At 39.3% G+C, this 21,231-nt stretch overlaps 1 protein-coding gene across 5 annotated transcripts; it reads right to left on the reverse strand.

The window, feature by feature from the left end:
• Nucleotides 1–8,865: 8,865 nt before the first annotated feature.
• Nucleotides 8,866–19,233, reverse strand: LOC124415626 (regulator of G-protein signaling 19). Of its 5 annotated transcripts, XM_046896449.1 has the most exons (6): nucleotides 17,713–19,232; nucleotides 17,276–17,584; nucleotides 13,882–14,222; nucleotides 13,587–13,595; nucleotides 10,929–11,325; nucleotides 8,866–9,689 (listed from the first exon to the last, which is right to left on the reverse strand). In XM_046896449.1, exons 2-6 carry the CDS (start codon nucleotides 17,282–17,284, stop codon nucleotides 9,408–9,410), a joined length of 1,038 nt encoding a protein of 345 aa, XP_046752405.1. In that variant the 5' UTR covers nucleotides 17,285–17,584; nucleotides 17,713–19,232; the 3' UTR covers nucleotides 8,866–9,407. The 5 variants fall into 5 exon arrangements, with proteins under 5 accessions (XP_046752405.1, XP_046752404.1, XP_046752407.1 ...); XM_046896448.1 differs by having other exon boundaries at nucleotides 17,276–19,232; XM_046896451.1 differs by having other exon boundaries at nucleotides 13,885–14,222; nucleotides 17,276–19,229.
• Nucleotides 19,234–21,231: the final 1,998 nt, after the last annotated feature.

A 21,231-nucleotide genomic window follows, 5' to 3' on the forward strand; every position in this document is an offset into this window, starting at 1 on the left:
ACGATTTCTGACGTTTTAAAAAATGTGGAGCGACCTCTTGAAAATTTTTTTTTTTCAACTATCCTTTGGAGTGAGCTGTTCAAACATCAAAAACTAACATTTTGTCACACGAGACTCAAAAAACAAAGAAACAGTCGATTTTTTTGCGCCACCCTAACGTACAGCTATATCTATAGAGTATTCCTAGTTACACGTATATTTCCGTGCAAGACGATGTCTCGGTCCATCGACGCGCCGACGAATCAACTTGCGATTTTTTAAAAAGCACATATCGCGCGGCGCCCGTATTTATATCACACACACATACAGTGTAAGGTGAAAACGGGTCGCCGTCCCCTTCGACCAGGGTCAGAGAGGCGATTGAGATGAAGAGGGTGTGGAGGAAGCGCAAGGGGAGGGGGGGAATTAGCTGCCCCCCATTATCCCCCACCCCTCCACCGCACAGCTTCCGAGCGACTGTAAAGTATCTCTTCTCACATATTATATCCCTGCGTGCTTACGCGTATATTATACGCACACGTTTACACATGCGCATACACGCGTGTCCATGGTGCACGTATGCACGTATACGTACGTATAGAGAGCGCGAAGCGCGAGAGCTGAGATCCGCATTATATGTATCACATCCAGGGCGACCGCAGGGCGTGGCCGTGATACACCGAGTGGTTTTATTATTCGATCGATTTTTATTTACGACGGTATACATATATGTATATATGGATGTGTATATGTATTTCTGATTTTTTTCTTCCCTTATTTTCTTTTATACTTTTCATCTCTGGTCCCGCGCCTCGCATTCCGCGCGCATTGCATCTTTCTCCGTTTGATATAGTTTCAATATTTTCATAGTTCCTTTTTTACACGTTTTATAGTATCGTTGTTTTTGTTGTTGTTGTTTTTTTAACGTTACTTTCTTCTTCTTCTTCTTCTTTTTTCTCATCCCTCCTACGGTGCAGTTTCCAATACTCATTACGCAGGCACTTATAAGTGTATGTATATGTATATGTATACGGTGGGCTGCAGAGTTTATTACTGTACTCATGCACCGAGTACGACGATCGATGCATCCATCGGCAATCCGATCACGCACCATGCGATGTACGTGGGATTGCATACAAGGCCTATAGGTGGATATGTCGATGTGGGTATACGACGATAAGCGCGATCATGGCAACTCGGAGGTGAAGAAATCGGCAAAAACTACCCCCTCCTATACCATCGCCCTTCAGAGATCGCGTGTGTCGCCGCAAAACGGACGTATCATACGTATAAGCATCGATCTTGGATTGTCTGGACTATAAGTGCGGATATATTCGCGACAAAATCTACGACGATATCGACAATTTTCAATTAATTATCTCAATTTCAAGGACATGGGGGTGAACGGATGTTAATTCACAAATTTATCGACCTTTCCATGAAGATCTATAAGCACTCGAGGCGATCCTTTTTATGCGTTACATATATATGTCACATTAGGGTGGTCCTTATTTAGGGTGTTGACCAATTTTTGCCCCTCCAGCCTCTAAATCAACTTTAAATAATTCAGTTGTAAACAGTAGCACTAATGCCGACTAAAACCTGACGGTTACAATTTTTTTTTCAACATTATTACTTTTACAATAAACTATATACTAAGAAATAAAGTTTTTCTCACGTTATTTCAATAAAAAAAAACTTCGACCACAAAGCAAACTATCTTAGAATTGAGGTAAAGATTTGAAAAAATTAGTTAATTGTTTTTTAATTATTTGAAATTGATTTGGGGGATGGGACAACAAAAATTCGTTAACACCCTAAATAAGGATCACCCTAGTGTCACTATTGTACATGTGTAGAGGTGTTGAAATTTCACACAAGCATAATGCAATAGGTAAGAAATTCCGTTTACCTATAAGTACGTCAACTTGGTGCAGAATTGATATAGTTAGGAAAAAGTTGTTGAATCTTTTATTTCTACAAGACCTGACGACAATTATATGTATACGTATATGTTATATATAGTATGTCTCGATTGAGCTTTTACCCGAAAGCCTTGGATCTGCTGTATACGTATAATATCTATATTGTAGGTTTATGTATATATATATGACCCAGCGATAATGGGCCGTTGTATAAATGCGCGTTCACATTTTAAATACAATGCAGATCCACCGTATGTTCGTTTTTATCGTTTATATTATAGAATATAAACCACACCAAGGAAATACCCTCTGTCATATAAATTTTTATCATACAAAGTACTGTACCTATAATGTATTTGTGTGCGCTGCTCGCTACGAAAATCCCAAGTACATATACATATATGCAGATAGTTTATAAATATACGTTTTTACGTACACGTAAATTATATAAATACAGGCGAATGGTTGACCCATACGATTACGAATTGCAGTTCATTGTTGATAATCAAGTACACACGGTATATCGTTCGTATTCGGCATTATATGTATAGTATGTATGTATAGCTTAAGTACTAGGTAGGGATGCCAATTAACCAAAACTGTTATACTAATAGGTAAATGGATTTCATATAGTTACATTATAGCTATACATGTAAGATGTACGTTTATATTTATAATGTATAATGTATGTATATATATATTTATTTTTTTCACCAAAAATTGGTGCAAGTTTAATTGAACCAAGTGAGAAAAATAAGTGAGTAATAATCACGTGACTTTGCAAACAAAAATTCTTAAATAAATATAGTATACATATAATATATAGAATGGAATAATAACAACTTTGTTATTATTAAATGCGTAACGTATATATATATTATAAATAATAATTAGACTACAGTATGATAATTCAATTAATAATTATTTATTATATTAATTAATATTATTATTTATATCGTTTAAGGACGCGACTGATTAATCCTCTCAACACACTTGTAACTCCTGCAACTGCGGCTGTCGAATCTTTATTTCACGTCACTGTAAGCTATAGTCGAGTTTCTTTGGTTTCATCATGTCTCAATTTCGTTTAAAATTTATTCATTATATACGTGTATATAGTTTTAATTTTAATTAAATTCAATTTATATCGCATATATATATCTAACCTTCATCCGTATATCTTATATTCTACTTCACATTTTCACGTACTTTTATACCTATATATATATGACTTGACAACTTTTTTATTTTATTCCACTGCGCACTATAATGCGTATATATATATACCCACATGTATGTGTGTGTGTGTGTGTGTAGATAAATGGAAAAAAAAAAAAAAAAAATTTATAACCGACGCAATTATACACATTTTACATTTTTCGGCATTGTCTATACATATATTATATAATAATATATTATAAATATATATATATATATATTAATGGATGTCGTTCTTAGGCGTATGATGACACTCTGTGCGCGAAGATGTGTAAATCGGATTTAACGTGTGAGATATATACTTCTCTTGCCCGCGTCTCATTCTCACATGATTAAAAAAAAAGAAAAAAAAATTTCTTTCAAAAATCGACAGTAATGTGGATGAAATCGCGCAGATATTAATCCTCGCGTCGTGTTAAGGGATTGTCCATCGTTCTATACAAAAATTTACATATATATTCGGATTGTAGAATTGCAGTATACGTATCGATAAGTTATTTTAATATCCACTTGAGACGCGCGGCAAGATCGTCTATTTATTATCACCATATATATATATATATATAACGTGTAATTGTCGTAATTATAACAATCATTGTAATACATATCTAATGTTGTTAAAATTAATATATTTATTGTGCAGTCTCGTTGTGTGTCACGTAATAATATCGCGCGCACAAAATGGAGCAGATGATTTTAATTGCATTTATGAAATTACTTGATTTTATTTTATTTTCTATTATACCGTTGTTGTTTTTTTTTATTTTTTTTTTTTTTTTCTTCATCTTTTCCTCTCAAGTGTTTCGTTGACTATTATAATACATTCGCATACCGCATACTGCGATCATAGTTCGTGTATTATGCAGTATATACATATATTTCCGGGATGGAGTATCGTACGTTTTTACATACTGCATGTAATTATTATAACATCCGTAAAATATGGTTCTTGCATCTTTTCGTTTTCTCTTGATCCCGCTGTCTCTTTTTCATATATACGTATATCGTTACTGAATAGGCGCCACGTAAGTGATCGTACATACTAAGGATTCATTCATGTGAAACCGACTTTGAATATAATTTATACGCGAGTGGATTATTATGGATTGATATAAATTATTTCAATGCACCTACTATATACACATATATATATATATATATATATATAGACATGCATCTATATATACATATGAATATATGTACGACGTTGTAACTCGATATAAATATATTCTCCCGAATGTTTAAATATCTTTTCCAGTATTTTCGATTCAATTTCTATACCAAAATGCGCGCTGTATACGTATATATATTTATATATTTATATATATAGGCCGAAAATTTGACGTGAAAGTTTTATTACGTATGTATTTATATATATATTTTATGTATATCTTTCGTTTTATAATTATACAGAGTAAACCTCAGATACATATTACAGAATTTATGCAAGAGTTTGTGTATATCATATTCGCAATATACGATATATGATTAACAATTTTTGGTTCATTATCTTGTAGTTTTATCTCGTATCGTCAAACTCGTATGTATGTGACTTACAGGTATATTTATTATCCTATTCATTATTCGAATTCATTTAATTGTCAACTCGGATACATCATTTTACGCAATAGATCCGCTTTGTCAATTCTCTATTCGTCATTGTATCGTGTTAAACGTGTATGTATACATACATATATATGATATAATCTCTTCTAAATTGATCCTATTATTTATAATTTCAGGTAAAACAACAGTGGACCATAAAACAACAAGAAATTAAAATATCCGTGTTGCACTTGGAAAGTTGTGGAAGAAATTGGGAGCATTGGAAACGTTATATTACTAATTAAACCGATGCCGATATAAAGTTCAACAGGTTTGTCCTAAATTAGTTGGAAATAGATCGTTCATTGTTTATAACGATTGAAAAGAACTTTAAAATAAACTATGTGGAAGTCAGTTTCGTTCAGGGTTTTCATAGCTGGTTATTACTGGAAATATTCAATTCCCAAGCTGTCGAAAAGGCTCGTTGATTCTATTTCTTTCTGTAACAAGCAGCATAACTTTTCGCGTTTAGGATTCGCCTTTTTCCCCGTCCGGAACCGAGCCGGAGTTAAAATTTAATCGGTCGACATCCGGGTCGTTTGAATTTTAACATCTCGAGTCCCGTATAGATCCGACGGTTGATCGCGCATTCGATATTTGAATACCTACTAGATGGTGCCTCAGAGTTTGACGGAGCAGTTACGATACGATAATTAATTTCTTTGATTATTATTCTCCTACAACAATTCATTTATTTATTTATTTATTTATTTATTTATCTCTATAATTCATTATTAGACTCGCGTGTTTATGATAAATTATCAAATCATACATTATCAACGTTTATCAACTTTTACACCATATGTAGCGTATATTCCACGCAGCCCATACATTCGTCAAAGTTGTGCATTAACAAGGGTCGGTATTATTATTATTATTGTTATTATTGTTATTATTTATATTATTATATACCTTTACAGAGGTACTCGCAGAACACTTCCTGACTGCATCGAGTCGATCTTCAAGGACACCTGCAAGTGTCCCTATAGATCTCGTCGACTTATTTGCATATCAATAACGGTGTAATTATCCCCTACGATACAGCACAGTACCCCCCCCCCCCCTCTCTCTCTCTCTCTCTTTCTCTCACTATGTACGTTCGCACACTCGATGTTCGAGACATAATAATTACCGGGTGTAATGTGTTCCTGTTCTCTAAACAAATCGCTGAAAATATAGTTACTGCATATTATGCATATACTTGACGTTTCCGGTTCAATGTAACTCTACGGATTTTCGTCGGAGTGTTTAAATATTTGATCGCGGTTATACAATAATTGGATTCTAAAATAACGGTACACAGATACGTGTTCAGATTATTCTACTAAATGTCAGATTGTTTCGATAAATTGTATGTATAAGAATATATATGTAGACTTTATAAAATTTATAACTTGATTCATCGGGAATAAACTGTAAATAAAACGTATATACGTAACGATAAACTATATGTTAATGCACATTCAGTAGAATAATTTATTACTAGTGTTTAGTCGATGTACCGGTAGACTCGTTTGTTTTTTTCTTTTCTTTTCTTTTCTTTTCTCGCTTTTTTCCTTGTTGTACGGTTGAGGATATCACCTGTTACCGAATTAAACATGTAAATTATTGAATAAATCTAACTATAACGTTAATTAAAAATAATAAGTAAAATAGGTATATAATTATTACTCTATCTTTGGTTAAATATTTTTCTTCCAGTGTAGTATAACAAACGTATCATCGGTATCAACGTATCGTATAAATAAATAAATAAATGAATAAATATATAAATATATAAATAAATAAATAAATGAATAAATATATAAATAAATAAATAAATAAATCAATAAATAAATAAACAAACTAATAATACGAAATTACCAAATAATCAAATAAATAATACCATAAAAAAAAAATATGTCCATATTTTTTCTTTTTTTTTCTTTTTCTTCTCTCTTTACAACTAATATATATGCATCGATTTCTCTTCCATTCCTCCTGATTGAATGCGTCATATTTTAACGGTATGTATATATAGAGCGCAATACTGTGCGCATGAGTATATAATATAATATACGTATACATATACACATGTATACATATATATATATGTATATATATATATATATATATATATATATATATATATATATATATATATATATATAACGTATGCGTAAGTAACACTATTAGAAAGAGTCAAACACCAGGCAGGCAGACAAGCAGGTGAGTAGGTAGGTCAACAGGTAAATGTACAGGTCAGGCAAGGTGGGCGGGGATATAAATACGCGTTTAATTTACTCAATTTTAAATACAGATGAACGACGAAATTTTTCATTTTTTTTTTTTTTTCACGTTTCGTCTTTAGGCCCTCGATAATAGACCACGCGTGTTCTTCTCCCTTTCCCGTAGAGACTAAAAGGTGTCATGTATATATATATGTATATATGTATATATACACATATATATGTATGTATTATATGCTTATACGAATTCTTTAACTTGTTATCATAGAATTAAGTATAAGTATAGGTGCCTGAATGACTGTAGCTTACATCTTAAGCATTATAAAGTACAATCTGTACATTTCGAAGCTCGACATATCATCTACTGCATAACATGTATATACTCGTATATATATACACACACACACTCACACACATATCTATATGTATATGTATATGCGCATATATATATATATATGTATATTCATAAGTGTAAAATACGTCGTATTCGATTTAACATTTATATAGAATACAAGTGTACAAGGTACTGTTACATATTTCTTTGGCATATTGTTTCATTTTTAAAAGAAGAAATTCATCCATGTTACCGCCCGAAAATAATTTTCTTTCAATTCAGGTATATTACCAGTCACCTGTATTAATATTTCATCTTTCGTAACTGATTTCAAATTTTCAATACCTGTTTCGAGTTATACATTGTACATAGGCGGTTCTGTATTTATGGTTGCGTTTGCACATGCAATATGCATTCCAATTGCTTTTCCGGAAAGAAGAAATTATTTTGCGTCTCTCTCTCTCCCTATCTCTCTCCCTCACTCTCTTTCTTCTTCCTTTCCTTTTTCACATCTCGCTCTCACTCATTCTCACTTTCAATCGTATTCTTCACGTAATTATTGTTATAAATACAATGGTTATAATTACAACAATATATTATAATAGTATATAATATAATTATTATAGAGTATAATAAAAAATGACAGGTAACGAGTTCGGTATAAGATGTTCCAAGTATGCGTATGTATGTATATAGGGATGTACGTATGTATATATACGTATACGTCTAACGTATTCACGTATCCACATCAAAAAAGTTAATGCAACAGATATACTATACAGTAATTGGATAGGTAATATTGTGACGTTTTGTTTCTCTACGATTTTCGTTTTTTTCATATTTATCTTTTGGTTTCTCTCAATTTCAATTTTTTCTTATTGTTTGTCTTGTTCTTGTTCTTCCGTCGCAGTTGTTCAGGAGACGGTCAGAGTAACTATATACCTACATTGATTAACAACTCAACCTCATTTACAGGTACACACACCGGCCATCTGCATCAGTATTGGATAAAACAGAAAAATTTGTGCAATCAATCAACGGCTAGCGAAATGTACAGGTGCATTACAATACAACAGACGTACCCGCACATCTAGGTATGCATCACGCTCCTCAAAGCGGCTTGTATGCATTTTTTTTTCCTCTTTCCCTTCTCCTTATGCTTCGCGGTTTATGCGTTATATATGTATAATTTAACATAGTGTATATACATACATGTATCTATAAATATATATATATATATATATATATAGATTTATACATATAGAATGTAATACAGTAAGTCATGAACTTTGGTTGTGCGTGTAAAGAGTTTAAATCTTCGTTTACTCGTGTTTCTTTTTGGTATCCTTTTTTGTTTCTGGTTTTTGTTACTTTACATGTATATTATATTATATCCTTGTCCGTTTTTAGATATACATGTATATAATGTATAATATATGTACGTGCATCTGCGTTTCGTAAGGTATATATTATTACTATTAATATTATTTATTATTGGTATTATTATTAGATATCATCATCATTATCGTGATTATCATCATTATTATTATTAATGTTATTATTATAGCATATATCATCATTGATTGATTATTATTGATTGTTGCGCATTTCTTCGATGGTTATTATATCCAATAATATATATATACCTACTATGTATACCCGTTGATGCAGTCAAGTATATGTATATATCTATGCATATAATTTACGGTAGCAGCAGCAGTAGCAGTTATAGCAGCAGCCCGCCTGCGCCCACCCCCACCCCCACCCCCCGCCTATTTTATTAACGTCCCTTTACGTCGCGGCGGCATCCTCGTCAAGTTTTCGAAACTCATATTCTTCGGCAAGCGGGCTTTCAAGTCCTTCCGTATGGTCCCGTCCCTGGAATGGTGCATCCAACCCTCGACCCTGGGTAACGGGACTGCAATATTAAGCGGGCGTCCTGGAGGGTTGGCCAAGAATCAACAGGGAATATCTGACGGCGGCGTGAGGCCAGGTCATGCCGCTATTATCCTGCAGATACCGTTCTACGGCCGTCATCCCACTCCGTTAGATATTATATTATCGGAATCGTTCTGCGGAGATCGAGTCTTCTGCAGCGTTTAGAGGGGATGGTCTGCATTACGTCGCCATCGTCAGGGACCGATCCTTGTCCTTGTCTTTGTCCTTCTCTTTCGTCGACCTTGATTTACTCCTTGGCAATCCTTGCTCACCGCTCGATGGACTCGGCGGTCCACTTCCCAAGCGTGCCACCCTTCTGTAGATGTCGCTGTTGACGAAACGGGGGTACGAATCTCGGTGCATCAGTGTGTAGATCTGGAGCTGCGCCTCGTCGAATGTGTTTGGCGTTGGTGCCACCATGTTCCTATTCACGATTTCTCGCACTCGCGAATCCAGGCTCACCTGCAATTCGTCATTCGATGTATAAGCGTGATTATTAAGGTAAGACAGCAACGTCGATATCCATCCGATTAATTTTTGGAAATTAGTTCAGTTTCGTGACACTGTATGACAATCGATCTAACCCCGGTCGGTAATGCAGCTTCTAAGACAGCTACTGCACCGTTTCTGCATGTTCACTGCACGTTACGAATTTCTCCGTAAGTAATCGAATATCTCATGGACGAAAACTCTTTGTCGTAAATAAAACCAGGTTGTAGTAATTTACTGCTATTGGTATACTCCTCGATGCGTCACGTTAGTATACTATACGTTGAAATTCGAACCTCCCGAATTTGAAAACTTGTTGGAAAGAGAAAGAAAGAAACTGAATACTGAAATAAAGAAGGATACGAGGTCACAGGTATAACTGAAGTCGCTGAATCAAAGTCACGTGTAGGCAAGGTCAAGAGGCCAAAGACCTTCCATTTTCTGACACGCAGAATTCAAAGTTATAATCGCGGTATATCGCAGTATAGTCACAATTCATACGACACACAGCACGCGAAACTATTTCTTCAGTTTTGCGATATATTACAGTGAGATATATATGAAAGAAATAGATTGAAATCTACTGAAAACCGTGTGAAAACTGTGTCAGAGTTAAATAAATAACTTGAACCTAGTTAAATTCCGGATAATTGTCGATACTTCGTCAAATCTGGATAATTAAGATTTGCAATTTTCAATACAGTGAATACAGTAAGAGATGTTCAAAAAGTATCTCAACTCATCCGAGACGATCAATTTATTTCTCAGAATTCAGGATGGAATTTGATTCCGTATAGGCATATAATGTACACACATTAGGACATGAGTGATGGGACCAAGGATGCTTAAACGAATGAATTTGTGGATGACGAAACTTGCATCGAAATTGAATGAGACCATCGGTGTATTTTCATTTCTTTCTCGCCTTCGGATTGACGTCGACAAGTCTACAAGGATAATATTACTTCGCTTGGAATACAAAAAAATAAGTACCGCAGACGCTATGACTACATGTTTGAAGAATTTCTTCTTCGCTTAAGCATGATCATTAACAAAAGCTTGACTCATCGGAGACAATATAGGTAGATCTTTGGGATTGTCGTTTTGTCTCCAGCACTGATACAGAAGTTACAACAATCTCAAGTCCCATATATACCCAGCAGTGAATAGCATATTAAAGCGTTTTGAGCCGAAAGCCTGGAGTCTACTCACTTCCTTCGGCGAAAGAATGGATATGTAGTCCTCGTAGATGTATCGAGCCTTTTCCTCGATGCGCTCCGGGTTTCGTTCGAGCTTGAGCTGTTCGCAGGCAAGCCAAAAGGCAATGTTCTCTTCACTATACTCGCTGACGAGGAACTCGCGGAAGAGCTTGCGCCCCGCGGCGCTGTGCATCAGCCTGTCGAACGAGGAGCCCCACTCTCTGATCTCCTCGAGGCTGCTGCAAGCGACGTCACCGTTTCCGTCGAGGCCGTCGAGGCCATCGCCCGTGAGGTCACCCCCGGTGCCACCCCCGGGTCCCAGATCCCCTCCGCCTCCGCCTTTCTTCTTTCCCTGGTCCCCGGAGTTACCGGCACCACCCCCTGGGCCTCCACCGCCGACTGCAGCCAAACTAGGAACAGGGATTATAACCTTTTGTTAGGACGTTGTGAGCTCAATTGGGCATTTTTAAGCGACTAGGCGACTAGGCGAGAGAGAGAGTGAGGGTGACTCATTAAACATGGTCGAAAACCACATAAGTAAGTCGGTAAATGGAGGGCGCTACAATTATCCTATCGCCAGCACCCACCGTGCCCTTGACTTGCTTCAAAAGAATACCCATAGCTGGTTGTCTTTAGCAATCTTCAATCAACCCGTGTTTGAAAAGATATTTTGTAATATTTATTCAAAACAATCTAAAATACGTGGACCAAATGTATATTATTTGCAACTCTTAGTTATTGCTCCAGTCGTCATTTCGTTTTTGTATAATCAAATCAGGGAATCCCTAACTCAAATTAGATGTGGCAGCTGCATGATATATCCCATGCGTGCCACTAAGGATATACCTTCTCTAGGGACGATTACTGTACGACATGCATGCGACGAGTGGGTATATACATAACGATATAATATTTTCCGAACGTCGACCCTAACGTAAAACAGTATTCAACAAATATTGAATAATTATTTTTAGGATATTGATCCGCAACCTAAATATCTACATACGTAGACTGACAATTACAGCTTAGGGACAATAAATCGCTTGCGAAGTATGGTGGTTAGGAAAAGTAACGCGTGCATCTAGTCGTAATCCGCTGCAACGGGTATAACTCACTTGCAGACGGGTTCAAAACCCATCGGCAAGGACCCAGAAAAAAGCTAAAACAGAGTCACAGCGATAAAGACTCGCGGGAAGCCGCTAATTAGCATTCGTACAAGAACTGGAGAGCCCCCGGTGTGCACATAGGGTGTTTCCATGTAAACATCGCAGTGTGTCGGGTTGCCTATCGTTCCGCTTCTCCGATGTCGACAAAACATCTGCAGGTGATAAGGTAGCGAGTACAATGGTAGACGGGGATAAATGACGAGCATTTTTAGCTGGACATTTCTCACTAGTGTTTCTGAACTATTAAAGAAAAAGAGGAAAACACATTACGCATCTCTGGGTTGGTAAAATAACAGTAAATATCGAAGTTTGTTCTTCTGATCTTATCGATCTCCACGGGCATCGCCAACACCGGAACATAGGCAACCCAACGTACTGGGGTGTTTGCTCGGAAACACCCTGTATGCATCGTAAACAACCGTTGGACGATGAGGCTATACGTGTGTGTATGTATGGAGTCGACGTTCGTGGCGCCGACCCGTTCCAGTACGCGAGGTCGATACGGTCGCGCGAATATTGGCTCGTAACACACGCGTTACGTACCTCGGGTTGCCGCTGGCCAGGCGTAGCCGTTTCGCATCAATGGCAAAGGTTAGAATTCGATCTTTACATTTGCCAGGGGCAGCCTCCAGGGGCCACGAGGTTGCCAAATACCAAATAACTCGTTATGTTTCCGCACAGCCGACCAAGGCCGCGTTTTTATAGGATGTATAACACGCGACAAGGGTTGCAAAAGTATTTTTGGATTGCAACGGCAGCCTTTCGTGCTGGTATAGCATTGTATCGTGGAAATTTATGCGATGTTCGTGCACGACTTACAATTAGGTTGATGATTCGATCGCCACGAAACAACAACTTGATTACATGTATTAGGAATTCAAGTGGCAGGTTTTATACCTGTGCAAAGGTGTCAAGAAGCAAATCGATTTTAAGTGTAGGATAAGTTCTAAATATTAAAAAATATTTTCGATACAGTTTAATAGTGTTATCACGGCCACACAGCATTTGAATGAAGCAGTCATAATTGACATTTAGATAAATTTTGTCCAATTTTGTTTGACTTTTCATAGGTAGACCTTTTCGTATTCTTTAATCCAACAAACAACCAAATTTTTGTTCAATCCATTCACAAGTCACAAGACAGTAGTGATCGAGGAACCAAAGAAAAAGTTTTTACGCAACTTTGAAAAAGTTCTAATGTGCAAGTGTCTATCATTTTCTGAAGCTCAAACACCTATGTCGAATTATCTAGAGCCGGAAAGACGGAAATTTAAATCGGAGTGTGGAACGTGCATGATGCGATAGAGTCGACGGAAAAGTTAGTTATAATGTTGAAATAAAATCAAACGTTCACATCAACAACGCTATCCTTAGCTAACTTGACTTCATTCAACACTATCCTAATATATCGAATAAAGTGGATAACATCACTTGTCGCCAATTTCATGAACTTTTGGTTCGAGGTTGCACAATGAATAACGAAATAGTATTAATTTTCCGCTTACCATTTGTTCCTGTACGCAGCATGAAACAAAAAAATTTCAAAGATGGATTAATGACGAGGATTGATGGATCGGTGAAAAGCACTAAGCATCGGTAATCAACATAGCTATTATATGATTGTCTCTGGGACAAGTAAGGATCCTTTAAAATTTGCATCACAACCGAAGACCGTGGCGATAGAAAAGATGCAAATAAGCAAAGTACAACGGGAACAAGCAGTAAAGAAAAAAAGCAGCCGCGAAACAAGACATAAATATGAGAATACGACATATAGTGATTAGGTAAGAACGCCAATACCACGAGCAACTGCAACAGCAGCACCAGCACAGGCAACAGTTGTCCTTTTTAGATCGTCCAACAAATGCGTCACGCGTACCAGCGCGCTGCTGCTGCTGCTGTTGCTGTTGTTGTTGTTGTTGCTGCTGCTGCTGTTGTTGCTGTTGTTGCTGCTGCTGAAGCTGTTGCTGTTGCTGCTGCTGTTGCTGGGTCGACTGTTGCGGATTGCTGTGCTGAACCATTGTTCCTGAACTCTGCGACTGGCCCTGGGATTGGGTCTGCGCTCTTAAGCGACAGCCACCCCCTTCCGTTCCATGACTAACACCGATTCCCATCGCAGTTGCACCGATTCCGCTCGACATCTGAAATAAATTTCAAGACAAGTTCTTTACTATGAAAAAATATTATGAATTCCGATGCCTTATAGCACTGTTGATGTAGAATATTTTTTAAATACTATCGCGTGTGTTGGCGGAATTCTTTAATAAACCAATTTTATTTTGCTACCATCTACCATTCGTTTCCTCCACAGTAATAGCCTCATGGCGGAATCAGTTTACGTGCAAGATGTCGCATTCAAGCAAAGTAAAGACAATCGTTGTTGCAGAATAAATTATTTTACGATCAGTTTTAAAGCATTTTAATTCGTCATAAGAAAGTCAGGTTTCTGTTTAAGTATACAGACATAAAAATCTCTGATACATTAATTGTGAGTAGAGGGAAAACTCACAGGAAAAGTAACTGAAATTATTGTGAAGTTAAATTTGTTTTAAAGTAAAAACAAGCGTGATACAGAAATGTTTGTCTTGCATCAGAAATTTGCTCTGCATGTCTGAAATCGTTACATAAAATAACGTTTTCGTATATAAATTGAATGGAAGTTCACGCTGATAAATTTATCAACAATTGGGTTAGATTCAGTAGACGGAAAATTATAAAGTTCATTCAAGTTATCAAAAAAATTAATTTTTCCAATCATATTGTTGAATCAAAACGAAGTGAAAAAAATACTAATACAGGAGTACACGTTATGCACTACACATTGAATTGTGAAATGTTTGAAATTTTCACGCTGAATCATCTTGCACTTCAATGATGTGTAAACAATCATGGTCTTCCGCAAGAACAGAAATCAAATCAACGTTGCCGTGTATGAGTAATTTGAGAAACTGTTATGAATAACTTTTAAATAGGTCAAGGATAACAGATGTATCATTTTGAGAAACTGACACAGTAGAAGAGATGCCACGTGATTGCTGATCAGAGTTGTGATCAACATTGACTAGACTAGCTGCGAGAGCCTTTTACGAAATCCTGACCTTATCGTTAGAATGATCTTACTTCAAAAGGCGGGCGACCAGCTTTCATAAGAAGTTGTTATAAACAGAGGGGATCGAGAAGAAATTCATTTCAAAGACCCCCTCCCCCCCCCCCCCCCTGCCGCTAAGATACGTAACTAGCGTGATGTCAACCTTGCCATTGACATTTCACGGTGCGTGAAAATAACATTCTCGACAAATCAATCCCCCCAATTGTTTTCCCCGGACGCAGACTTGACTAAAGTTGCGTGTGGCTCATTGTCAGGACGTCTAATCGTTGCTCTTTCTCTCTTCCCTCGCTTAAAGATTAGCAGCGGCACGTTGGCGGCGGTTGAGTGGGCGGCCGAGTGACTGGCATTTGTTTACCGTAGCTTCCAAATTGAATGGACGTTGGTCAAGCGAGGGTTTATCGTGGCCACGGGAGTGTAACGTACACCATTTTTAACACGCGGCTATTTTTTCCTTTTTTGTCATTTCTACGTCACTCCTTAATTTTCTCCTATAGTTCCTTAATTGTCGCTAATTACCCTTTGGGATCTTTGCAGATTTAGAGTACAATTGTGCGACGTGTACGAGAATAAAGGAATATCAGGCTACATAAATTGAAAATTTTGTTTTTTGAAAAATGGGCAAAATTTTTTTTCCTAATTATAATACCGAATAGACATTTTTTAATAATATTCCACCGTGTAGGCATGACGATAATTACGCCTTCATACCCCATCGAAGTGGCGGATGATGAATTGAAACGCTTTTAACTCTCCATCGATCGGTGCTCGTTCGCATATTCCCGCACCTGCAGAGTACCCCTCCCCGTCTTCCCTAACACCGTTTTGACAGGTAATGGTTTAACCGATGATCGCAGTCGCGGTAACGAAGAGCAACAGCGTGAAAAACGAAACCAACGCCATCTGAGCCAAACGTAATGAATCGTATCAAATACAAACGTTAAAGGAGAAAATGAGAAGAAAAAGATTCAGCAAAACATCCACGAAGAAAACAACATACTACTGATTAAAAACTTAATCAGCATTATTCTCAAACTTTCAGTCCACAATTAACCATTGTTTCGTTCAAAGACAAACAAACTGAGAAAAACAATAACGATTGGTACTGTCATTGGTGTCCATTATGCTCACTGGTTGTAATTCAGGGTTTGAGCAAACGCTAAATATGCGACTCTGAGACAATGCAACTGCAAAGAAGTCATTGGTAAAATAAATTATAAAAATTCGAATCTCGTTTTAAATAGATAGGTTACCCAAAATCGTAAGTCAAAGGTATTTAAGGCGCATTGTTCGATAAAAATTTAAATTCGATTTCACACTGCCAACAAATGTTACAAGCGAACTGATACCGAACTATAAATATTGCCGGATACGTCGATTATTTCTGCTTCTTTATTCATTTGCAGGGTGATTGTCCCTTCGCAATGTTTAATCGTAGTTCTACGGTCTAATTTCGAGTGAAATGCGGAAATTTCATTGAATGAACACAATTCTAAGACATGCAACCTATAAACTTACAATGGTACAACGGTTGCAAATCTTTTTTCGTCCATTGACATAATTTCTACAGATTTAAGTCTAATTTCAGTACATAGGAACCACGAAAAAACCATGAATAAAAGTGCAATATCAGAGTCACTACGGCATCTCGGTAAAGTAAAATTCCATGAATACTACCAGCCACTTCCGGTGTGGTTATAAACTGAAACGTGGTGCTAATGGATGTTGAATAATCAATTGCAATCTAAATGATATCGTTACGTATACCGCACAGTAGCTTCTCCGTCCATCGATGTAATCTCTGTACGGGACGAGACCACATCGCACAGTGAGTTTTTCATTGAAAGTAAAAAATGAACCGCTCTTGTCGTCATTACTACGTTGTACCCACTGTACAAGATGTTACAAACGATGTTATTTATGCAGTTTTTTAACTCCGTTCCTGAACAAATTCCAAGTGATAAATGTCGCAGAAATTTCAAGTTTCAAAATTGATGATGGGAAGTTTTTCTGGTAAGGAGGTGATAAAAGGGCATCTTGGTAATTGCAGATGCAGACGAGGGTGACGGTGAGATGGAAGGGACGTACCTCTATCATGTTCCATGCGATTGAAAGCGAGTCCAGCTCGCCTTCCGCGTAACCAGTTGCTCGGTGTCGAGCAACGTTCCTCGTTGGCGATGAGGTGTCCGTGCGGGTGCGGGTGCGGCGGGTGCGGGTGACTCGTAGCGATCCTTAGCCTGGTCCTCCGGGGCCACCTCGCCGGGCCTCGCCCGAACCCCGCATGCTTCCCGCACCCCGTCAGCGTTATACCCGACTAAAGTCCCGCTACGTATTACACCGTACCACACGTCACTCCTATTCAACACACTTTCGGCACCTGACCACCGAAGCTTTCCACTGTTAGGTGAAGAAAATTTTTTTCTTTATTCAACACGTGAACGCACAACTCTCGACGAATATAGATATTATATATACTATGATTATACTAGGGATTTAATCACGAAAATAAGATATTATATGTATACCAGCACCACGAAATATAATCCAAGTGTGCACACCGCACGAACTCTCACTGCACCCCCCGCTGAACAATCGCGCACACACGAGTCACCCCGAATGGAACTTCTTCTTCCTCCTCTTCTTCTTCCTCTTGTTCTTCTTCTTCTTCAGTTTATCCTTTCTTTTTCACTCTTGGCGTGTAATTTCCTCTCGATGTTCTTCCGTCGATTAACCCCCCCCAGTAAGTATTTTCACCGTTACTTTCACCCTCTACAGGGCCTGTAACTCCTCCACGTCGTACGGAGCAGCAGCATTCCTCCCGTATTCCCCGATGGGGAGGTTTCGGTTTGGCGGGATGACGCTAGGAGGGCTTTTAAGCGGCGCTGGGGGGCGGGAGGGCGGGAGGAAGGGATGACGGGCGGATTGGGAGGGTGGGAGAGAGGGGAAGGGAGGGAGGGAAGGAGATGGCCCTAGCTCAGCTCCGGGATCGTCCGCGTGCTGCCGAGGCCTCGCGTCGTCTCCTCGCGATCCATTGATGACGTCCTCGGGTACGGCGCACCTCGCCCGGGGTCCTCTTTGCCCTCGTCCTCCTCCTCCTCCGCCTCCGCGCTTCTCTCCAGATAACTATTGCTCCTCGTCGCCGTCGTCGTCGAAGCCGCCCGTTCCTCCTCCGTGCCGCACCAGCTTCTCCGCGTTTTCCTCCTACCGAACAGCACCGCTGATCTATGACCGGTATAAGACAACGCGTTGCCACTCAGTCACCCGCACTCGCGATCGCACAATAATGTGGGCTTTATCGAGGGTTCGGAAAGAAAGAGGGGCTGGAGGGGGGCGGGGACGGGGAGGGAGGAAAAAAACGTGTATACAGGTGTATTCGATATATCCCAGTTTCGAACCGCTGCTGCAGTTGTTGCTGCTGCTGCTGCTGCTGCTGTGGTTGCGGGTGTACTTCGCGAAAGCTTGTTCCCCTCGTTTTGATCTTTTGCTTGCCCTTTTTTTTTTTAAATTTCTTTGATTATTTGTTTGCTTGTTTGTTTTTCTCTTTCTTTCTTCCCTTACTTGGTTAGTTAAAATTTATTTTTCAACAAAAGTACTGGTCGCCGCGACCGACGACGGTTATAACACTTCGGTGCAACACACCCGACGCACACTCCAGCATTACGACGGATAGGTATTATAGGTACGTGTGTTTCTCCGGTTGTTCGGGTATCTTCTTCTACTGGTATAATCCGAATGGTTGTGGCTCGTTTTTCGGGCTTGATGGTATGTGCGAGTAGAGTAAAAATAGTTTTTCGGCTCTTTCGTTTTCAGGGGTGTGCTGTGTGGCGGTAGAGACGGTGTGTGTGATGATGATGTTGGCTTCGCGCTCCCGCTCCAGCCCGCTGGTGGCAGGCGCGGTGCTCGCCGGCGAGTCGGGTCGAGTCGGGTCGAGAGTTCCCACGTATTGATTGGCGAGTGGCTTGGGAGCGCCTTCGCACCGGTCCACCACCACCGACGCGACGCGACGCCGACGACCGCGCTGCCGGAGGTACACAACACAACCCGGATAGGATGAATCGAAGGAGGAAGAGGAACCTCCGCGATCCGATCCGATCCGATCCGATTCGATCCGATCCAATCCGATCAGGCCCGATTTCCTCCGATCCGTAACGCCGGCCGCCCCCGCGGCGGTCTTCCACCCCCGTTTGCTTGCGAGCGTTCACTTCATCCCTCGCATATGCGTTTCTCACACGCTTCGCATCACGCACACACATGCAGTTGTATACACACAGTGCATGGATATATAGGACCGACGGAGATCAACGTTGGCACATTTTCTGTTTTTTTTGTTGTTTTTTTTTTAACCCGTCCTGCGGATTAATTCTCCCATTCACTTAGGTTTTAACCCGTGCTGTACACGTGACCTTTTACGTGTACATATTATTATTATACGTGTTGTTCAAAGGGAGGCTATACTCGGGCGAACTCGCTCGCTTGTATCGCATGCGACTCCCAACAGCGAAAAGCCTGGCCTTCGTGCTAAGCTGACAACTAAACGCCGCGCGATCCTGTCCGTGTGTATGTATAATATACGTACATATATACATACCTTCGAGCGAGATATTTTTACCCTCGTAATAACAACGAACCTCTCTCTGTTTATTTCGCCCGCGCCACTATATTTCCTCGAGAGTCAGGGCGGGAGGGCGGCTCGGCGTGGGTCGGGGTGAAGGAGGCGGTGGTGGCGGCGGAGGAGGGGAGGGACACTGCTGCTGCCAGCCGTGAGCCGTTTTCGAACTTCACACAATTATCAGCGTTCTCTATCGCATCTCTTCGAAATCCGCGACGGATCTAGGCGACTGCAGGGTCTATAGTCTGTACTCATCTTCGACGGCTTAGGATCCGCGGAACTCTTCGCAGCTCCGTGCTCGCTTGAATTTAACCTCTGATCCACACAGCCGTAACTTTTCTGCTTCGATTCCCCCGTTGGTCTCTTTTACTTCCTTATACGTAATACCGCGATATGTTTCGCTTCGATTGTACAATGTATAACGTACGTACCGTGTGCTTGTAGGATTTCCATTCGTCTGGTGACCCGGTTTCCATTATAAAAATTTGACAATGGATTCAATGTAAGCCCCTCGCCTCCGCAGCGAAGCATCGCCGTATATCAAAGCTATACGCGCGGCGTAATCTTTCTTGGGGAAAGAGAAACTCGTTGTAGAATCTTACGCGGTATTTTCTTTACCTTAGTGTACTCTGTAGGTACTCACACCACTCGAGGGTGAAGTCTAGGAGGGTGAGCGGTTCTGGTACACCTGCAACCCTCGCTTCGACCTCATTCCACACCCTTAGCTTATCTCGCCCTTGCGATGCCCGGGTAATACGTACGTTTTTCATGTGTGTGCTGCAGGCGGCATGGCGTTTTACCGATAAGGAATTAGAGACTTTAAGGAATCGCGAATCAGAGTGCGTGAAGAAATTCTGAAATCAGTAAAATTGGATTTGACAATAATGTCTCAAGTTTACTGGAATTTTTTACCATATTTTTTAATCTCTCAATTTATCCATGCAAGAGCTTGCAATTAAACGAAATTAAACGCGTTATTATTCATTTCGATGAAACTGCAGCGATAACGTTAAGCGAGAGTATAAAGTGGAAGCCTCATACACACACACAAGCGATGTACCGATACGATCGGACAACCCTTTTGGCTTAGAGGCCTTTACAGCACGTCGTTCAAGAAGGTCCTCAGACTCGCGAATTGATTCTCGAGTCCGTATGTATGTATACCTTGTACCCATGAGGGTATAACAACCCCAATGATTTGGTTGAAAATTCAGCTAACCTGAGCTTCCGGCTGTCAGAAAAGTGTGGAAAAACCAGCGAATGATATGTGTCAGAAAATGTGATGCGGCTGCAGTGGGAATATCGGACAAACGTCAGGGAAACAAGGACGTCAATTTTGACGTTCGCTGTATTATTTTATCTACACATTATTCTATATACATACATATATGTACGCTGTACAGAAATTATTTCACTCGAATGGTGAAACTATTTC

Source organism: Diprion similis, chromosome 2, assembly GCF_021155765.1.
Source record: "Diprion similis isolate iyDipSimi1 chromosome 2, iyDipSimi1.1, whole genome shotgun sequence".
Lineage (NCBI taxonomy): Eukaryota > Metazoa > Arthropoda > Insecta > Hymenoptera > Diprionidae > Diprion > Diprion similis.

What these genes read in the sequence shown, in the direction of transcription:
- LOC124415626 (XM_046896449.1), bottom strand. An exon ending in CCATTCTTTCGCCGAAGGAA is followed by an intron (nt 9,690 to 10,928) that starts GTGAGTAGACTC and finishes GACGAATTGCAG; the next exon opens with GTGAGCCTGGATTCGCGAGT.